At 52.7% G+C, this 15,087-nt stretch overlaps 2 protein-coding genes across 2 annotated transcripts; one reads left to right on the forward strand and one right to left on the reverse strand.

The window, feature by feature from the left end:
• Window positions 1-379: 379 nt before the first annotated feature.
• On the reverse strand, window positions 380-9,611 carry LOC311162853 (uncharacterized protein; the record flags this gene model as incomplete). The annotated part of the gene is made up of 8 exons (XM_084221433.1): window positions 380-415; window positions 724-843; window positions 1,925-2,086; window positions 5,341-5,427; window positions 6,132-6,296; window positions 7,062-7,211; window positions 8,809-8,972; window positions 9,449-9,611. 8 exons carry the CDS (start codon window positions 9,609-9,611, stop codon window positions 380-382), a joined length of 1,047 nt encoding a protein of 348 aa, XP_084077559.1.
• A 1,078-nt stretch (window positions 9,612-10,689) lies between these two features.
• HEPACAM (hepatic and glial cell adhesion molecule) lies at window positions 10,690-15,079 on the forward strand (the record flags this gene model as incomplete). The annotated part of the gene is made up of 7 exons (XM_084221542.1): window positions 10,690-10,909; window positions 13,079-13,420; window positions 13,631-13,912; window positions 14,020-14,113; window positions 14,444-14,517; window positions 14,602-14,672; window positions 14,792-15,079. The coding sequence occupies exons 1-7, from the start codon at window positions 10,825-10,827 to the stop codon at window positions 15,077-15,079; spliced, it is 1,236 nt and encodes a 411-aa protein (XP_084077668.1). The 5' UTR covers window positions 10,690-10,824.
• Window positions 15,080-15,087: the final 8 nt, after the last annotated feature.

The raw sequence follows: 15,087 nt of genomic DNA on the forward strand, positions 1-15,087 counted from the left end.
TTGGGATCAGATGGTTTGAAAACACTTGTAAGAAACAAAAACCATGCAAATTGTTCATAATTTTACACTGCAAACTGCAAGAAAGGTGACAAAAGGAGAGAGAAATGTTCCTCTTCATGGCATGAGGAAGCAGGAAAATAAAAGTCACTGGCTTTAGGCATCCAAGAGAAACATCATCATTCTGTATCATTCTGAGATTAGCATGAGCCAAACTGTCCAAACTGTCCAGGACACAGGCTGTAAACCCTCACTGTGAAATCATCCACTTGGCCTGCAGGCTGAGCTCGAGGCTATTCCCAAAAGCAAAGAAACCTTTATATTCCAGCCTTGTATTTAAACAAGATAAAGTTGGCTTTGTTCTTCCTTGCTTCTCTTTTTTTTAAGCATTTTTGGCAGCTTCTTGAGCTCCTTGCAACTACAGCAAGCACCCATGGGTTTGCCAGGCAGAATGAAAGGAGCCTGTTTCTCCTTCAAATTTCTGGTGTTATTGAGACCCCAGATTTTGTAGGAGGAGTAGGTAACAGTTCCACTTAGTCACAACAGATTTTAAAAAATGACGTGGTAGCTTTGCCCAAGACCTGAGACCAAAAGCTGACAAACTAAACCCAGTAAGGGTTTCATACATCAAAGCTCCTCTGAGGTTTCTTATTAGAGCCAGCAGCATTCCTAACATCCAATCTCTTTCAAACAAAACCACACAGGGCTTGGCTCCCCTGGACAGACCTGCTTCCTGGTTTCCTCTTGGTCAACACCAGCCCAGAGTTTGAGGGGAGGTTGGCATTCACTGTGTGGCTTCCCAGGAGGCCCAGGCAGGCTCGAGACCTTCACCAACCCACCACAGACCTGAGAGACAATGGAAGGGAGCAGCGTCAGCATCACCACAGCTCTTTGTCATCTTCCCCCAGCAAAATGTTCTTCACTGGAGGCAGGGCCTCTGTGTGATCCCTCCACACCTCAGTGGGATGACCCACCTTGGAATGGGCTTTATCTGGGGTCCAGGTTGGCCATGAACAGGAGAGATATGCCACATCTCAATACAGGAGTCTGAGCACCAAAGCTTTGTCAAAACACCTCTAAACATATCCTTGGAGGAGGGTTCTGGTTTACTTTAAATATGGATGCACATCTCCCCATCCCAAACTTCTATTATGAATTACTTGAAGTGCAAAAAAAATAACTAAATGTAAGAGGAATTCTACAGCCAACATCTCCCAAAACCTCAGTGTAAACCTCAGCATAAACTTCTGCTGTGTCCCTATCTGCCCAGCCAGTATTTGGCTCCAAGCTGGACTAATCCCCAGCCAAAGGTGGGCACACACTGCCACAGCCATAAAGCCTTTGCCAACCACCCCAGGTAATGAGGATGAACCATTTCCACCCCCCAGATCCTCAAAAACAGCTGCCTGAAAACAAAAGAGGAAGGATAAATACATCAAGCCCTCCTCAACACCTCCTAGGCAGGGCCTGCCACTCCCAGGCACCAGGATAGCCACAGCCATCTCCTTCACCTGATACAAAGCTTTGGGGTTTTTTTGGGGTTTTGTTTTGGTTTTTTGTTTGTTTTTTTCCCTCCTTCTTTTCAAGGTTTCTGACTGATTTGATCTCTTTTGATCTCTTCCACCCTCAGGTCTTTCAAGCATGGCTCTGGGTAGGACGTGACTGCATGCCCTGGTTTCAGCTTTCACCTGGGCAGCTGCCAAGTGGCATCACAAGCAGGCAGGAATCCAAGGCCATGAAAGCAGGGAATGGCAGTGCTGACCTCACTGAGCTCCAGGACTGCTCCTGAGCCTGCTTTGAGGATGGTGGGCTTAGGAGTTAAGCAGGCCTGAGGGAGCAAATGCTCTACTCCAAGAGGACCCTCTTCCAGATACCAAAATAAATCTATGATCTGAGTCACTTAATACCAACTTTGCATGAATCTTACTTTTTCAAACTTAATTTTGAGGTAGAAGTCATCATCCTGCCCAGTGCCATGTGCAGCTGTGCCCTGCTCCAGCAGCTCAGCAGGCAGATCGTGGTGTCCTGCCAGCAGCAGCTCCTCACTCTCCTCCATGGGCACTGCAGCTGCTGGGCAAGGGTCTGGTTCCTGGAGAAGGGAGGACAGGAGTGTAAACATGGAATTGAAATCTGGCTGCTTTGGTGCCAAGGGAAAACTGAACACCCTTGGAGCAGCTTTAACACACAGGAAGCTGTGTGTGCTGTCACTTGGATGTGATCTGGCAGCACCATGTGTTCAGCAGCACCATGGGCCACCAGGGCTGGGAAACAGGAATGTAGCAGGGTGACTGTGACTGTGCCCTCCCCAACTGCAGAAGCAGTGGGACAGACGTGGGGTGAAGGGAAGGCAAGGCAGAAACCTCTCCAGGCACTATTTCACAGTGGCAAGGAGCTGGAATCTCTGAGCGACACCGAGAACGGAGTACACTCCTTCAGATGGGAAGTGGGCAGGCTCCCCAGTGGCAATCCACAATATTTTGAGAGGCAACAGATTGTTTCCTACAAAATAAAGAATTAAAATGCCAGAAGCAAGCTTGAAGCCAGGATAATATTTTTTTCCCTTGCTTTCTTTTTTTCCTCCAGCACGGTGGGAAGGGAAGTGAAGGACTGCTGAGAGAGGGAAAGGATGGATCAGTAGGAGAACAGGTGATGCCAAGAATTCCTTGATATGGCTCTGCTGCTGTTTGGGAAGGGCAGAGAATAGCCTGGAATGATTTGATAGGCACAATAGGAATTACTCCATCACCCTCATTACCACAGAAACATGACAGAATAGCTGCTTTGGTAAGGACAAGGGAATAGAGGGGAAGGGTCATTGCTTTGGATGTTTCTGTGGAGCACTGAAGGCAGAAAGACATGACACTGTGGAAAACAACACCAACTTGGTGGAATGAGACACTGAGGAAAAGAATCTGGGTGCTGCCATGCTGGGGAGCTACAGCTGTCCATCAAAGCCCAAAGGCAAAGACTCAGTAACAGGATGAGCTGGAACACTGGACAGGTCATTTCCAGGCAATTACCACTCCAGTATCTGCTTGGGAAAGCAGGCAATTAACTCCTTAGATGCTTTTAACCTGAAAAGAAATCTTGGTGGGAGAGAAAGAGCAGCAATCTTAGGAACATGGATTATTATCACAGGGAATGCAACACTTTACAGGGAGAAAGGAAAATTAAGGAGAAAAATGCAGAAAATAGGACTGAGGGGAAAAAAAAAAACCAAAACATTTCAGCCAAAGATTTGCTTTGAGTTAGCAGTAGCAGGGAGAAAAATGCTGGGACTATTATTGGGAAGAAAAAGTCAGGTTATTCCTAAAGCTGAGGGGATAGACCTCCCCTGGGCCAGGAACAGCAGCTAAGGTGCAAACAGCTCCCTGAAATCTATGGAGGTCCAGATTATCAGCAAAGGCCACAAGGAGTGTCTGTCTTTATTTCAAGGGGAGGAAAAGGAAATACCAAATAGAAGATTTTAGCCTCAAGAGTTTAACAGTGACTTTTGAAAACACAAGAGGAAACCACCTTGCAAACTATCTGTAAACCACAAGAAAACAAGATAAGCCGCAATGAGCATAAATTTGTCATGAGTCAGGCCAGGATAAGCTGAATGTCTCCTACAATAGAAGGAAGAGGCCTCAGGCAAAGAGCAGCAGAAGACTCTGGGGTTCAGCTGAGCTGTTGACGTGGCCTAATTCAACACTGGGGTAAAGCAAAACCTGTTAGATGGAAGTCTGATGTGGGATGCACAAAACTGATTAAAAACATGGCCCAGATTTGGTCTCAGGAGTTCACTGCACAGAAATAGGGTAAGAACTAGGTGGGCTCTGTTCTTTGATTTCATTATCAGCCTGGATGAAGGAAGAAAGCAGCATCTTGATTAAGCTATTGACCCCACTTGCCTTTTATAAGTATTGGGTGAAAAACCCTTGGGATAAAACCAAAGAAATGGGTTGGAATACAAAGCACAAGGAAATCCAGGGAGCACAAAGAAGAGGCAGCTCTACCAAGGGGGTCAGGTCCATGGTTATGTCTGTGGCAACCTTTTGCACCTGAGGAGAAGATGCTGCACTCCTGCCAGGGTGGGAACATGCCAAACCTTCAGACAGGGAGAGATTTAGGTTAATATGGGAGCTTCCTTCTCCTCATATATTATGGAGTAATAAAACAGAGCAATGCAATAAATCAATATATTCCTCCCAGAATAGATCAGGGAAGCTGTCAAACTTCCTTATGTAGATTAACTGGAGATGCAGTGAGGCTGGGATGGGAGGAGGTCCCAAACCCCTCCCAGTGTTTCTCACTGCTGTGGATGACTTGCCCAGGACTCCCACGGATCTCCTGTAACCCTCTGGCTCACCTGGGCAGTGGCTTCATTATTTATGTGAGGTCATAAATCAGCTTATCCCACTGAATGCATTAGAAGCTCAAACAAGAAGGATGTTTGCTGTTGGAAACAGGCAATAAGGTTTTTGAGACCATAATTATTGTGTTTCTCTGAGTCCTATTTGCAGAGCTGACAGACTTCATCAGAAATCCAAGAGTGCAAAGAAGAGCCAGAGCAGCCCTTCTATAAAGGGTAGTTTCTAGATAATCAGCAAAGATCTACTTCACCTTTGGTGAACCTGAAAAAGAGAAGGGAATGAAGATTTACAGGACAGGCAGGAAACTGGCTCCAGAGGCAATAAATCAAAACACCAGGCTGGGTTGCTCCTGGTATTCTCCAAAGTACATCAGTTCAAGAAAGGTCTTGGCATAGAGACCGGGAAAACAGCTACAACACAAAAGTGGTCTTGAGAACTGAAGGAGCAAAAGCAGGATGAAATTCAGCAGAACAAAGTGGGACTGACCTCTTTCCATACACTGCTTTGAGGAAACAGCTGCATGCCAACCATTCTCATTTGGGAAGGACAGAGAGTAGCCTGGAATTATTTGATAGGCACACTAGGAATTATTGGAAGCCAGCCCTGGGTGAGGAAAAACCCTCCAGATCTTTGCCACCCACACAAAACAAGTAATTGATGCAATGGAAAGAGTTGTTGAGGTTTGAAGAAATAAAGGCACCTGAAGGGAGGGCTTGTCATCACATTCCTCCCAGATACCCAGATCACAATCTCAACCTTTAAAAATCTACTTTGCATTCTTGAGTTCATCTCAGAGATGTTTTCACACACTTTATCCTGCTGCCTTCTCTGAAATGGGTTACCCACAAGGTGCGTCAGGAAAGCACAGTTTATTTCACTCCTGCTGGATAAACTTCCTGAATTATGTTTTGGATTTGCTAATTAGAGCCAAACCTTCAGCAGTTTACACAGTGATTTCTCTGCCCTCAGCCCAGCCAGCCCTCCTCACCTCCTGCCTCCAGGCGCCGGGGGACACGTGGGACAGGATCCTGCGGGACGCCAGCCTGCGCCGCACCTGCTGCACAGCCCTGCTGAGCTGAGCCCAGAGGAGAGGCAAAGAAAACACAGCACAACTTCAGCTGCATGGAGACATCTCCCACTCAGTCTGCTCCAGCCAAGGAGCTCCCTCGAGGCAGCACGACCCAACACACAATCAGGGTCCTTCAGAGCTGCCCCAAGGTACCGAAATTCAGGCAGCTCATCTGCTCCCAAAACAGGTTGCTGAGATGCCAGATCCCAAATTTTCTTGCTTGGTATCCAGCCAGAAGTGATTTTCCACCCCAAGGTACTTCAACTGGAACGCATCCCATGGTGCTCCAACTGGAAGAATTCCAGCTCCTAGGCGAGCACACAGACTTTCTAAACCACCAAATGCACCATAAACATCACCATTAGGGAAAAAAAAAATCTTAAACAGTCCTGAAGACAGGTTTTCCCAGATTTTGGGCTGCACGAGACAAGCTGCAATGAGGTGGCACCACCTAGTGCCACGGCTGGGAAAACGCCGTGCCTGCCAGCAGCCAGACCAGTTCAGCCGCCCGAGCCACCCAGCTGGATCCTCTGAGGAGCACCACAGCGTTCAGGGTGACAGTGTGAGCTCCCGTTTCATTCAACAGCTAAACCCAAATAGTAGGGATGTGCTGCAGAAGGAAAAAAGCAAACATGGCCCATTCCCCATTTCAAACCCCGAGGATCCAAATGCCAAAGCAGCAACGGAAGCACAGCAGGGGCAGGGCTCACCTCGGCAGCTTGCTGCTGGAATGGCTCCCCATGCTCCTCTTCTGGCTGGGCTGGGCCAGAGCCAGCACTGGGTGCACAGATGATGGGAGCAGGGAAGCTCTGGAACAGGCACGTGTTCTTCCAGGAGGTCGAGTACTGCACAGCAGCACAGCTCTCCCTCTCCACCTGCCAGGAAAAAGCCACGGGGATCTCCAGCCATGACCCAGCAAGATGACATTTCACCACCCTTGGGTGAAATTTCTTGGGAGGGAGGTTTTGGCTCCATCAGGTTCTTTGGGGCTGAGGGTATTTGAGGGCTTCCCACTTGGAGCCAGCAGAGTTACATGAGGACATCCCTAGCCAGCCATGGAAACAGCCCAAACACCCCAAGGGCGGCCAAAGCTGGTGACATGTCAGTGCATTCTCTTTTCTGCCACAGTCAGATCCTGGCAAGCCTCCCCAGCACTTGAGAATAGAAAGAATTAAATATATTCACAAGATAATCCAAAACAAGCCCATGGGGGAAAAGGGAATGTGGAGACAGAGTGAAAGTGTTGTTTGAAAACTACTTGGCTGCTCTGGAAAAGGGATTGGAAAAGAAAAAGCAAAAAAACTGCTTTGCTTCAAAGGCAGCCAGGACACATCCACATCATTCCCAATTCCTGCCTGGCTGTTTTTTAACTCCAGGCAATTCAGAGAGCTTCAGAACTCTGTTCTGCTGTTGCCTGAGGGAGCCAGCAACCTTTCCCTGGGGAGGCTTCAAAGCACCTCCAGCACCAACCAAAGTGTCACGCTGGGCACTGTTTGCCACCACAGGGTCTGGAACCTCAGATTTTCTCATTTTTTCTCATTAACACCTTGACTTAAGGTGTTGACTTAAGCTCCAGTGTTTGGGTTTCTCCCAATTTATGATGGGTTTGGAGGAGTTTCTCCTGACAGAGCCTCACTTACTGCTTCATAGGCCTTCTGCAGCTCCAGCCTGCGGCGCAGCCTGGCCTGCCGGTTCACCCGCTGCCTCACCTCGCCCTGGAATCTCCTCAGGCTGGCTGCCTTCTTCCGCTGCTGCTCCTTCAGCTCCTCCTCCACCCGGAGTGCAGAAGCCTGGGTGAGGTGGAAGCAGATTTCACCAGGGTTTTGCTAAACTGTAGCACTAGAGCAGCCCGTGTCCCTGGAATCCCTTTTCCCCCACCCAGAGGGACCAGGCAGACAAGCAGCACCCAGAGCAAACTTCATGTTTTGTTTCAAAATATGTGGAATAACAGCTTGGACAATATCTGCTGGGTTATTATGGGCTGGATTCAGTCTGACTAGAGACACAGAGCATGCACACCTCTGCCTTTGCCTCTCTGCAACACACAGGGAAGGAAAGAAAAAGGAGACCCTCAGAGCAGCTCCCAGCTCCTGCTCCCTTTAAAGGATGCTCAACTATCCAAAGCCTGATGTTCTGCAAGGCTGGAAGCACATCAGGGAAGCAGTTCACAGAGCACAGCACTGCTTCAGAACGTCTTTACCATCTGAAGTGAAAGATTAAGAGCAATGACCTGAAAAACCCAAAATTCCCATTTTGTTTTCTTGGCGATTCTGCCAAGCAACACCACCATGGCTTAAATTAAAACAGCACGGCTCTCCTGGCTGCCAACACAGCAAGAGAAACCAGAGACTGAAGGGATGGAGGAAAGGGGTGAGGCCCAAGATGAACCTGGAACAGCAGGGTCAGCACAGCCCAACAAAACTCCAAGATGGGAAAAATCCACACTGTTAGGGATGAAACTAATACAGTGCTTCAGGGAAAAGCCCAGTGCCAGCTCACCCACTGCCCACCTCAGCAGCAACTCTGATGCATGAGGCATTACTGTGGATTAATTAAGTGTATTAAATAAGCTCAGATAACCCTGGGCAGCTTCATTCACCTCTGGAAGCCTCACATGGGGAGCCCCAAGAGCATCCAGGCCCCCTGAAGCTATCAGGAAAAGATCAGCTCCCCCAGAAGCTCCACAGTGCCAAGATGGAAGTCCTGTGGAATATGGAGATGACTGATTTCCATAAATTATCCCAGCCTTTCAGGATTTAAATTACAATATAGAAATAAATCATCTCAGAAGGGCAGGAGCTTCTATAATATTCAGACATTAATTACAGGGGACTGAACTCATCATCCAATATTTAATGCACTTTTAGTCCTCTTAGAATAACCCTCAAAACAGAAATCCCTGAGATAAGCATCCATGAAGATTTCCTTATGTGTTTCTAACAGGGTATAGTAGAGACTGGCTCCAGACCCTGAAACACTCAGCTTAATTTTTAATTTTTATTTTTTTTAAATCAGCAACACAGAATAAAATCTTGACTCCCTGATATCCTTAAGGGATGAGTGGAAAAGCAAGAAGCAGCACTGGCTGGGTTCCCCACCTGACTGATGTTTAAAATCAATGCATTTCTCTCAAAAAACACAGTTTATTGGAGGGGATCGACCCAGAGAGATGCTGAGGGCTTGTGCAAAGGGGAGGCCAGACTACACAGACATCACAGCAGCTTCTGACCCCGCTAAATGACATTAAAACAAATTCTTATTTTTAGCCACGTTCCTGGCTGCCCTCAGGCTGTGAAAAAGATCCCTTTTGGCTCTGGCCCCGCTGGGGGTTTTCGGGGCACACTGAAGGGTTCAAGCCCCGGCAGAGGGTGCCCTGGTTGCACTCACAAAGGCCGGGCTCTGCTGCCCGGGCGCGCTCTCCACCCAGGCGCCCACCGGTGCCACGCTCGGGTTCCTCTCGGCCAGCACCCACCACCGGCCCGGGGGCTGCCCGGGCGCCCGGCGCGGCTCCTTCGAGGGCAGCACCATGCCGGCACCGCGCGGGCCCGGCCCTGGGGACGGGAGCAGAGCTCAGGTGTGTTCCCGCACCCCGACCCGACCCGCACCCGCCCCGTCTCCTGCAGCCCAGCGCCCTCGGGCCTCTCCCCGCCAGCCCTCCCGCAGCTCCGAGCGGGGACCCCCAGCCCATGAGGGCTGAAAGCTCCTCTGCCCCATCACTGCACCCCTTCCCTCCTCTCCCCATTCCCCCCCAGGTACCCCCCACCTCCAGCTCCCCCTTCCCCCGAGGTTGGCACTCCAATCTCCCGGCACCCGCACTCCGCCGGCCCCATCCCGACCAGCCGCTCCTCAAGCACCTCCTCACCCCTCACCGCCCCTGGGCACTGCCCCACGGCCTCGGGCCCATCCTCCCGTATCCCCCAAAGGCCTCCGGAGGCCTCTGCACCTTCATTCCCCGAAATGCCCCGAAATGCCCCGTAAACCCCCGTAATCCCCCGCCCCAAGCCCTCCGGAGCCCCTCAGGCCGCACCAACCGCCACTTCCGCCGCCACCGGAGCTTTGAATCCTGGCGCCACTTCCGCCGCACGGCCGCGCCCCAGAGAGTCCCGGCCACGCCCAAGGGGATCCAGGCCACGCCCACGACACGCCCAGGTCACGCCCCCAGAAGTCCCGATCACGCCCCGATCTCGCATCGGTCACGCCCCCGGCAGTCACGGCCACGCCCACAAACATCCCGGTCCCGCCCATCCTGCTGTCGCCTCAAGCCCCGCCCCCCCGCCATATCCCACCGCAGGCCCCGCCCCTGCCCCCGCCCCGGCCCCGGCCCCTACGGTTCGGAGGTCTCCGGTTCGAGTCCCCCCTCCGGTGGAAAGGGGGCAGAGGAACCGTGTCTGCCTCAGAGCATCCCTGGAACTGCCCCTGAGCATCCCTGGGGCACCCCGCACACAGCGCCCCCGTGCCAGTCGCTCCCAAATATCCTTACAGCATCCCTGACCCCCTCCGCGTATCTCCACACAGCATCCCCCCACAGCATCCCCCCACAGCACCTCCCCATAGCGTGACCCCAAAGCAGCTGCCTCACCTTAATGTCTGCCCAAAACTCCCTCAAAGCCTCTTTCTGTAGCATCCCCCAAACCCCCTGTACCATCTCCCCATAACACATCTCCCCCAAAGCATCTCCCTCCCTCTGGGAGAGGATGCTCGGAGGCATCGACCCCTTTTGGGGGCCAGGAGACCCCCGGGGGTGGGCGGTGGCTCACGGGGGGGATGAGCCTGGCAGGGCTCGGGAGGGGGGTGGGAAATGGCTCCGGGCATCCTGCCTCACATCCCGCTGCCCTATTCAGCGGTGCCCGGGGAACGAGCGCTAATTGGCATGGAGCTGGAATGAAGCCTGGATGCCACCGGGCTTCGTTTTAGAGCCTGGGAAGAGGGGAAAGGAAGAGAAAATAAAAGCGGGGTAGCTTTTTTGAGGTGGGGGTTCAGCTTTGCAAAACACCCCTCCTAAAGAATACCCCAATTTAGCTGAATGGGCTGTTCAGAGCCCAAATCCCTTTGGAGTATCCGCGGAGGGGATGGCAAACCTCAGCTGGGCTCGATGGGGTGATGCCCCCCCAGCCCAAGTGTGTCCCGGGAACTGGGAAAACACGGAACTGGGGGTCTGTAACCGGGGGAAAAAATTGCAAATCTGAGTGGTTTTTCCTCAAATAAATGTCAGCTCGAGGCCTCCGAGGAGGCGAAAGCCACCAGGACACAGGGCTCTATTGAGAAAAGAAAGAACAAAAAAAAAAAAAAAAAAAAAAAAAGGGAAAAAAAATAAATTAGCCGGGCGAAGCGCCAAGCCGGGAGCTCCGAGGGACGTGCCCGGAGTGGGGAAGCGGAGCAATTCGGGGGGCGAGCCTGCCCGAAATGTGGGGAGCGCCGGCTGCCCCGCGGGGCCACCCCGCTCCCCCCTGCCTGCTGCCGCTGACCTGGCTCCTGGCGCTGCACGCAGGTAGGGAGCGCTCCCTTCATTTCCCACCGTTTTCCCGTTTTTTCCACGGGTCCTGGGGATATCCAGGCCGGGGGGGTGATGAGGGTGGTGATGCCCTACGGGGGGGGGGGTTGGAGGGAGGGTTGTTGCGCTGTCGAGCGTACCCTCTGCTTGGGAGCTGGAAAAAAAGGGGGCAAAATTGGAGTGAAAACTGGGGAAAACACTTTTCTGGAGCCAAGCAGGTCCTGATGTGGGGGAGGATTTGGCACTGCCACCATTCCTGCTCTTCTCCCCAGGTTTTTTCCTTTCCTGAACCCCATTTTTTTCCTGCTTTTTTTAGCATCTCCAAATATTTTCTCTTTCCTATTCTTCAGCTTGCCTTTAAGAGTCATTTTTCACCCCATTTCTAGGCTTGCCTCATCCCACTGCAAGCCTCTGTTTTCTCCATCATTTTCTCCATCATTTTTTCTCTAAATTCTCACTTTTTGGAATTCAATGAGCCTCAAACCACCCCCACCCAAGTCTGGCGACACAGAAAATAATCTTCAACAATTTTGTTCCATTTTACCAAAGTTTGTGCCCAAAAGCAGCTCTGGGGAGGCCCCATTTCCCTTCAGATGGGGAGGATGGGTGAAAAACAAAACTGATTGGGCTCTTTGCTGGCTTTGATTTAGACCCTAAAAACAGCCAGGGCTGTGGTGAGGACACCCCAAAAATACTGCAGGGATTAAAAAAAATAATAAATAGGGATTTGTGCCACAAAATAATGTGAAAATCAGGATTTTTGGTGGGCTTTCTCAACAAAAGCCATTGAAAAGGGCTGGGAGATCTCCATCCCTAAGCCAGGGGTGCTGTAGGAAAATGAAACATTTCCTGATTTATTAATGAAAAATTTTTGTTTATCCAGAGTGGAGAAAAAACTAGGAATAGGGTTAAAAAAGGGGAAGAAACAGTTAAAGAGTGGCGCACAGGGAGGGGGCAGGGATGCATTGAAGGCCACATCCCCATCCCATGCCTTGGCCTTCCCTGTGGGGTGAGGGATCCCCCAAATTTGGCGAGTCGGGGCATGTTTGCGGCGCTGCCGGGGAGGACGGACGGACGGACGCTGCATACCAATAGGTCCCATGACTTTTCGGGCTTGTTTAAGGCCTTTCTTGCTCCCGCTTCGCCCAGCCCAGCTGGTTTTCCCACTCTCCCCTCCTCTTCAATATGGGGTTTGTTCGCTGGGGATGACGGGATCCGTATGGGGGGCTCAGGGATGGCACCTCTGGGATGTCAGGACGGGGATGATAAGGTGTTTTGGAGAGGGAGAATGTTTTGAGGAGTGGCCTCCCCCAGAAAATCATGGTTTTTACACTTGCTCCCTGCTTTTTTTGGCTTAAAACCAGCGATGAGGAGCAGTGCACGTGCATAGATTCTCGTGATGCAGTTTTCTGTCTGAGGGGGCTTTGTCTGGACGGGAGCACCCAATGGGGATGGGGGTGGGATACAAAATCCTTCCCCCCACCATTTTTGGGGGAATTAAGGTATCTTTGCAAATCATTGCACTGATCAGAGCTCTGGCATATCTCACTCTCAGGCAGCTTTTGCAGGGCAATGATAAAACTCTGCCAAGGGTTGCCTCGACCTGCCTCCCACCCCCTGCATTTTTGCGAGTGATGTGTGCATTCTTGCAAAGGGTTGCATCGACCTAGCTGCAGGAGCACTCCCCCTGCATTTTTGGGGGTGATAGATGAATTTCTGCAAAGGGTTACAGGAGAGCTCCTGCCCAAGCCCTGCACATTTTGGGGGCACCACATGCATTTTTGCAGAACCTAGCAACAGGAGGTGTGCCATCCACTCCTCCTCCTTGCATTTTTGGGGTGATGCACGCATTTTTGCAAAGTGTTGATTATATTGACCAGGCTGCAGGAGCACTCCCACCCCCAATGCAGCTTTGGGGGGTGATAATGCATCTTCCCAGGAGGTCACATTGACCCACCTCCCATGCCCAAAGCAATTTTGGGGGCGATTCCTTGATTTTTTTCATGTTGCATTGATCTGAGTACAGGAGGGCTCCCACCCCTCAAGCACTTTTGGGGTCGCACGTGCATCTTTGCCCAAGCTGGGCACCTCGGGGGTGCTCAGCACAGCTCCAGCTTGGGCTTTCCCTGTTTCCTCCATGCTCGCTGTCCCTCCCCACACCCCAAGGCCTGCTGGCAGGGGTGAACATCACCAGCCCCACGCCGCTGGTGCGGGGCACGGCGGGCAAGGCGGCGCTGCTGTCGGTGCGCTACGCCAGCGCCAGCGCCGACAAGCCGGTGGTCAAGTGGCAGCTGAAGAGGGACAAACCCGTCACCGTGGTCCAGTCCATCGGCACCGAGATCATCGGCAACCTACGGCCCGACTACCGCGACCGCATCCGCGTGCTGGAGAACGGCTCGCTGCTCATCAGCCCCCTGCAGCTGGCTGATGAAGGCGCTTACGAGGTGGAGGTGTCCATCACCGACGACACTTTCACCGGCGAGAAGACCATCAACCTCACCGTGGACAGTAAGGGCAGGAAGGACATCCAGGGGAGACTGGGTTATCCATGGGATGTCTTCCCTGAGCATGTATTGGGAGGGCTTTCTCCAGCTGGGAGGTGGTTTTGGGGGTTTCAGCCACCTTGAGTTGGTGGGGTTTTGATGTCTCTGTTCCTGTCCCTGAGCCCATTCGTCCCCTGAAATGTGGCATCACCGTGGTTCCTCTACTTGCCCACAGTTCCCATCTCAAAGCCACAAGTGCTGGTGGCCTCCTCGACGGTGCTGGAGCTCAGTGAGTTCTTCACCCTCAACTGCTCACACGAGAATGGCACCAAGCCCACCTACACCTGGCTGAAGGACGGGCGGCCGCTGAGCAACGACTCCCGCCTGCTCCTCTCCCCTGACCAGAAGATCCTCACCATCACCCGTGTCCTCATGGCTGATGATGATGTCTACAGCTGCCTGGTGGAGAACCCCATCAGCCACGGCCGCAGTGTCCCCGTGAAGCTCACTGTCTACCGTATGCCATCCCTTCTCCCCTCCTGCACTCCAGGTTTGGCCATCTCTTGCAGATGATTTCAGCTAAAAATTTTTGGGGGGTTCTACCCCCTCATTCCTCTCCTACAGGCCGGAGCTCTCTGTACATCATCCTGTCCACGGGCGGCATCTTCCTTCTTGTCACCCTGGTGACAGTTTGTGCCTGCTGGAAACCCTCCAAGAAGTATGTGTGGGGATAACATGGGAGACAAAAGGGGTTGTCCCATCTTGTCCCATCCTGTCTGGTCCCATCCTGTTTTTTCCCATTTCATCTCTTCCCATCCCGTCCTGTCCCATCCCATCCCATCCCATCCCATCCCATCCCATCCCATCCCATCCCATCCCATCCCATCCCATCCCATCCCATCCCATCCCATCCCATCCCATCCCATCCCATCCCATCCCATCCCATCCCTGCAGTACCTGACCCATCCCTGGATGAGCCACAGGCAGTTCCCCCCATTCCTCTAACACGATGCCAGCGCTGCCCCATCCATCCCCTGCCCCTTTCCAGGGAGAAGCGACAAGCAGACACACAACCAACCTCTGACTACGCCGAGCAGGACGAGGAGCGCCTGAAGCACGAGGGTGAGTGCCGGCCTGGCGTGGCAGTGGTGGGCTGGGGGACCCCAATGCTCCTGGCATGGTGAGCAGCACCTTGCTTCCACACAGCCGAAGGCATCCCGCGGAGCGGCGAGCACGAGCGCAAGAACCCGGTGGCTTTGTACATCCTTAAAGATAAGGTGAGAGCCGGTAGCACCAGTAGCACCAGTAGCACCAGTAGCACCAGTAGCACGCTGGCAGCGTCCCAGCACAGGGTCTCGCACATGTCCCACGTTCTTCTCCTCTTGGCTTTCGGCAGGACTCGCCGGAGGCGGAGGAGGATTCACTGCCTGAACCCCGCGGCACGGTGGAACCCGGCTACACCAGCTCGCCAGTACCAGCAGCCGGCCGCTCGCCGGGACCAGTGGGGCGCTCCACTCGCCGTTACCATCGCTCGCCAGCTCGCTCGCCCGCCTCGACGCGGACCCACAGGTCACCCCCGGGCTCGCCGGCGCGGTCCCGCGGCGCTCCGCGGCTGCTGCGGACTGCGGGCGTGCACGTCATTCGGGAGCAGGAGGAGGCCAACGCCGTGGAGATCAGTGCCTGAGCAGGCGG

This window comes from Fringilla coelebs (assembly GCF_963513975.1).
Source record: "Fringilla coelebs genome assembly, chromosome: 25".
In the NCBI taxonomy this organism is placed as follows: Eukaryota; Metazoa; Chordata; class Aves; order Passeriformes; family Fringillidae; genus Fringilla; species Fringilla coelebs.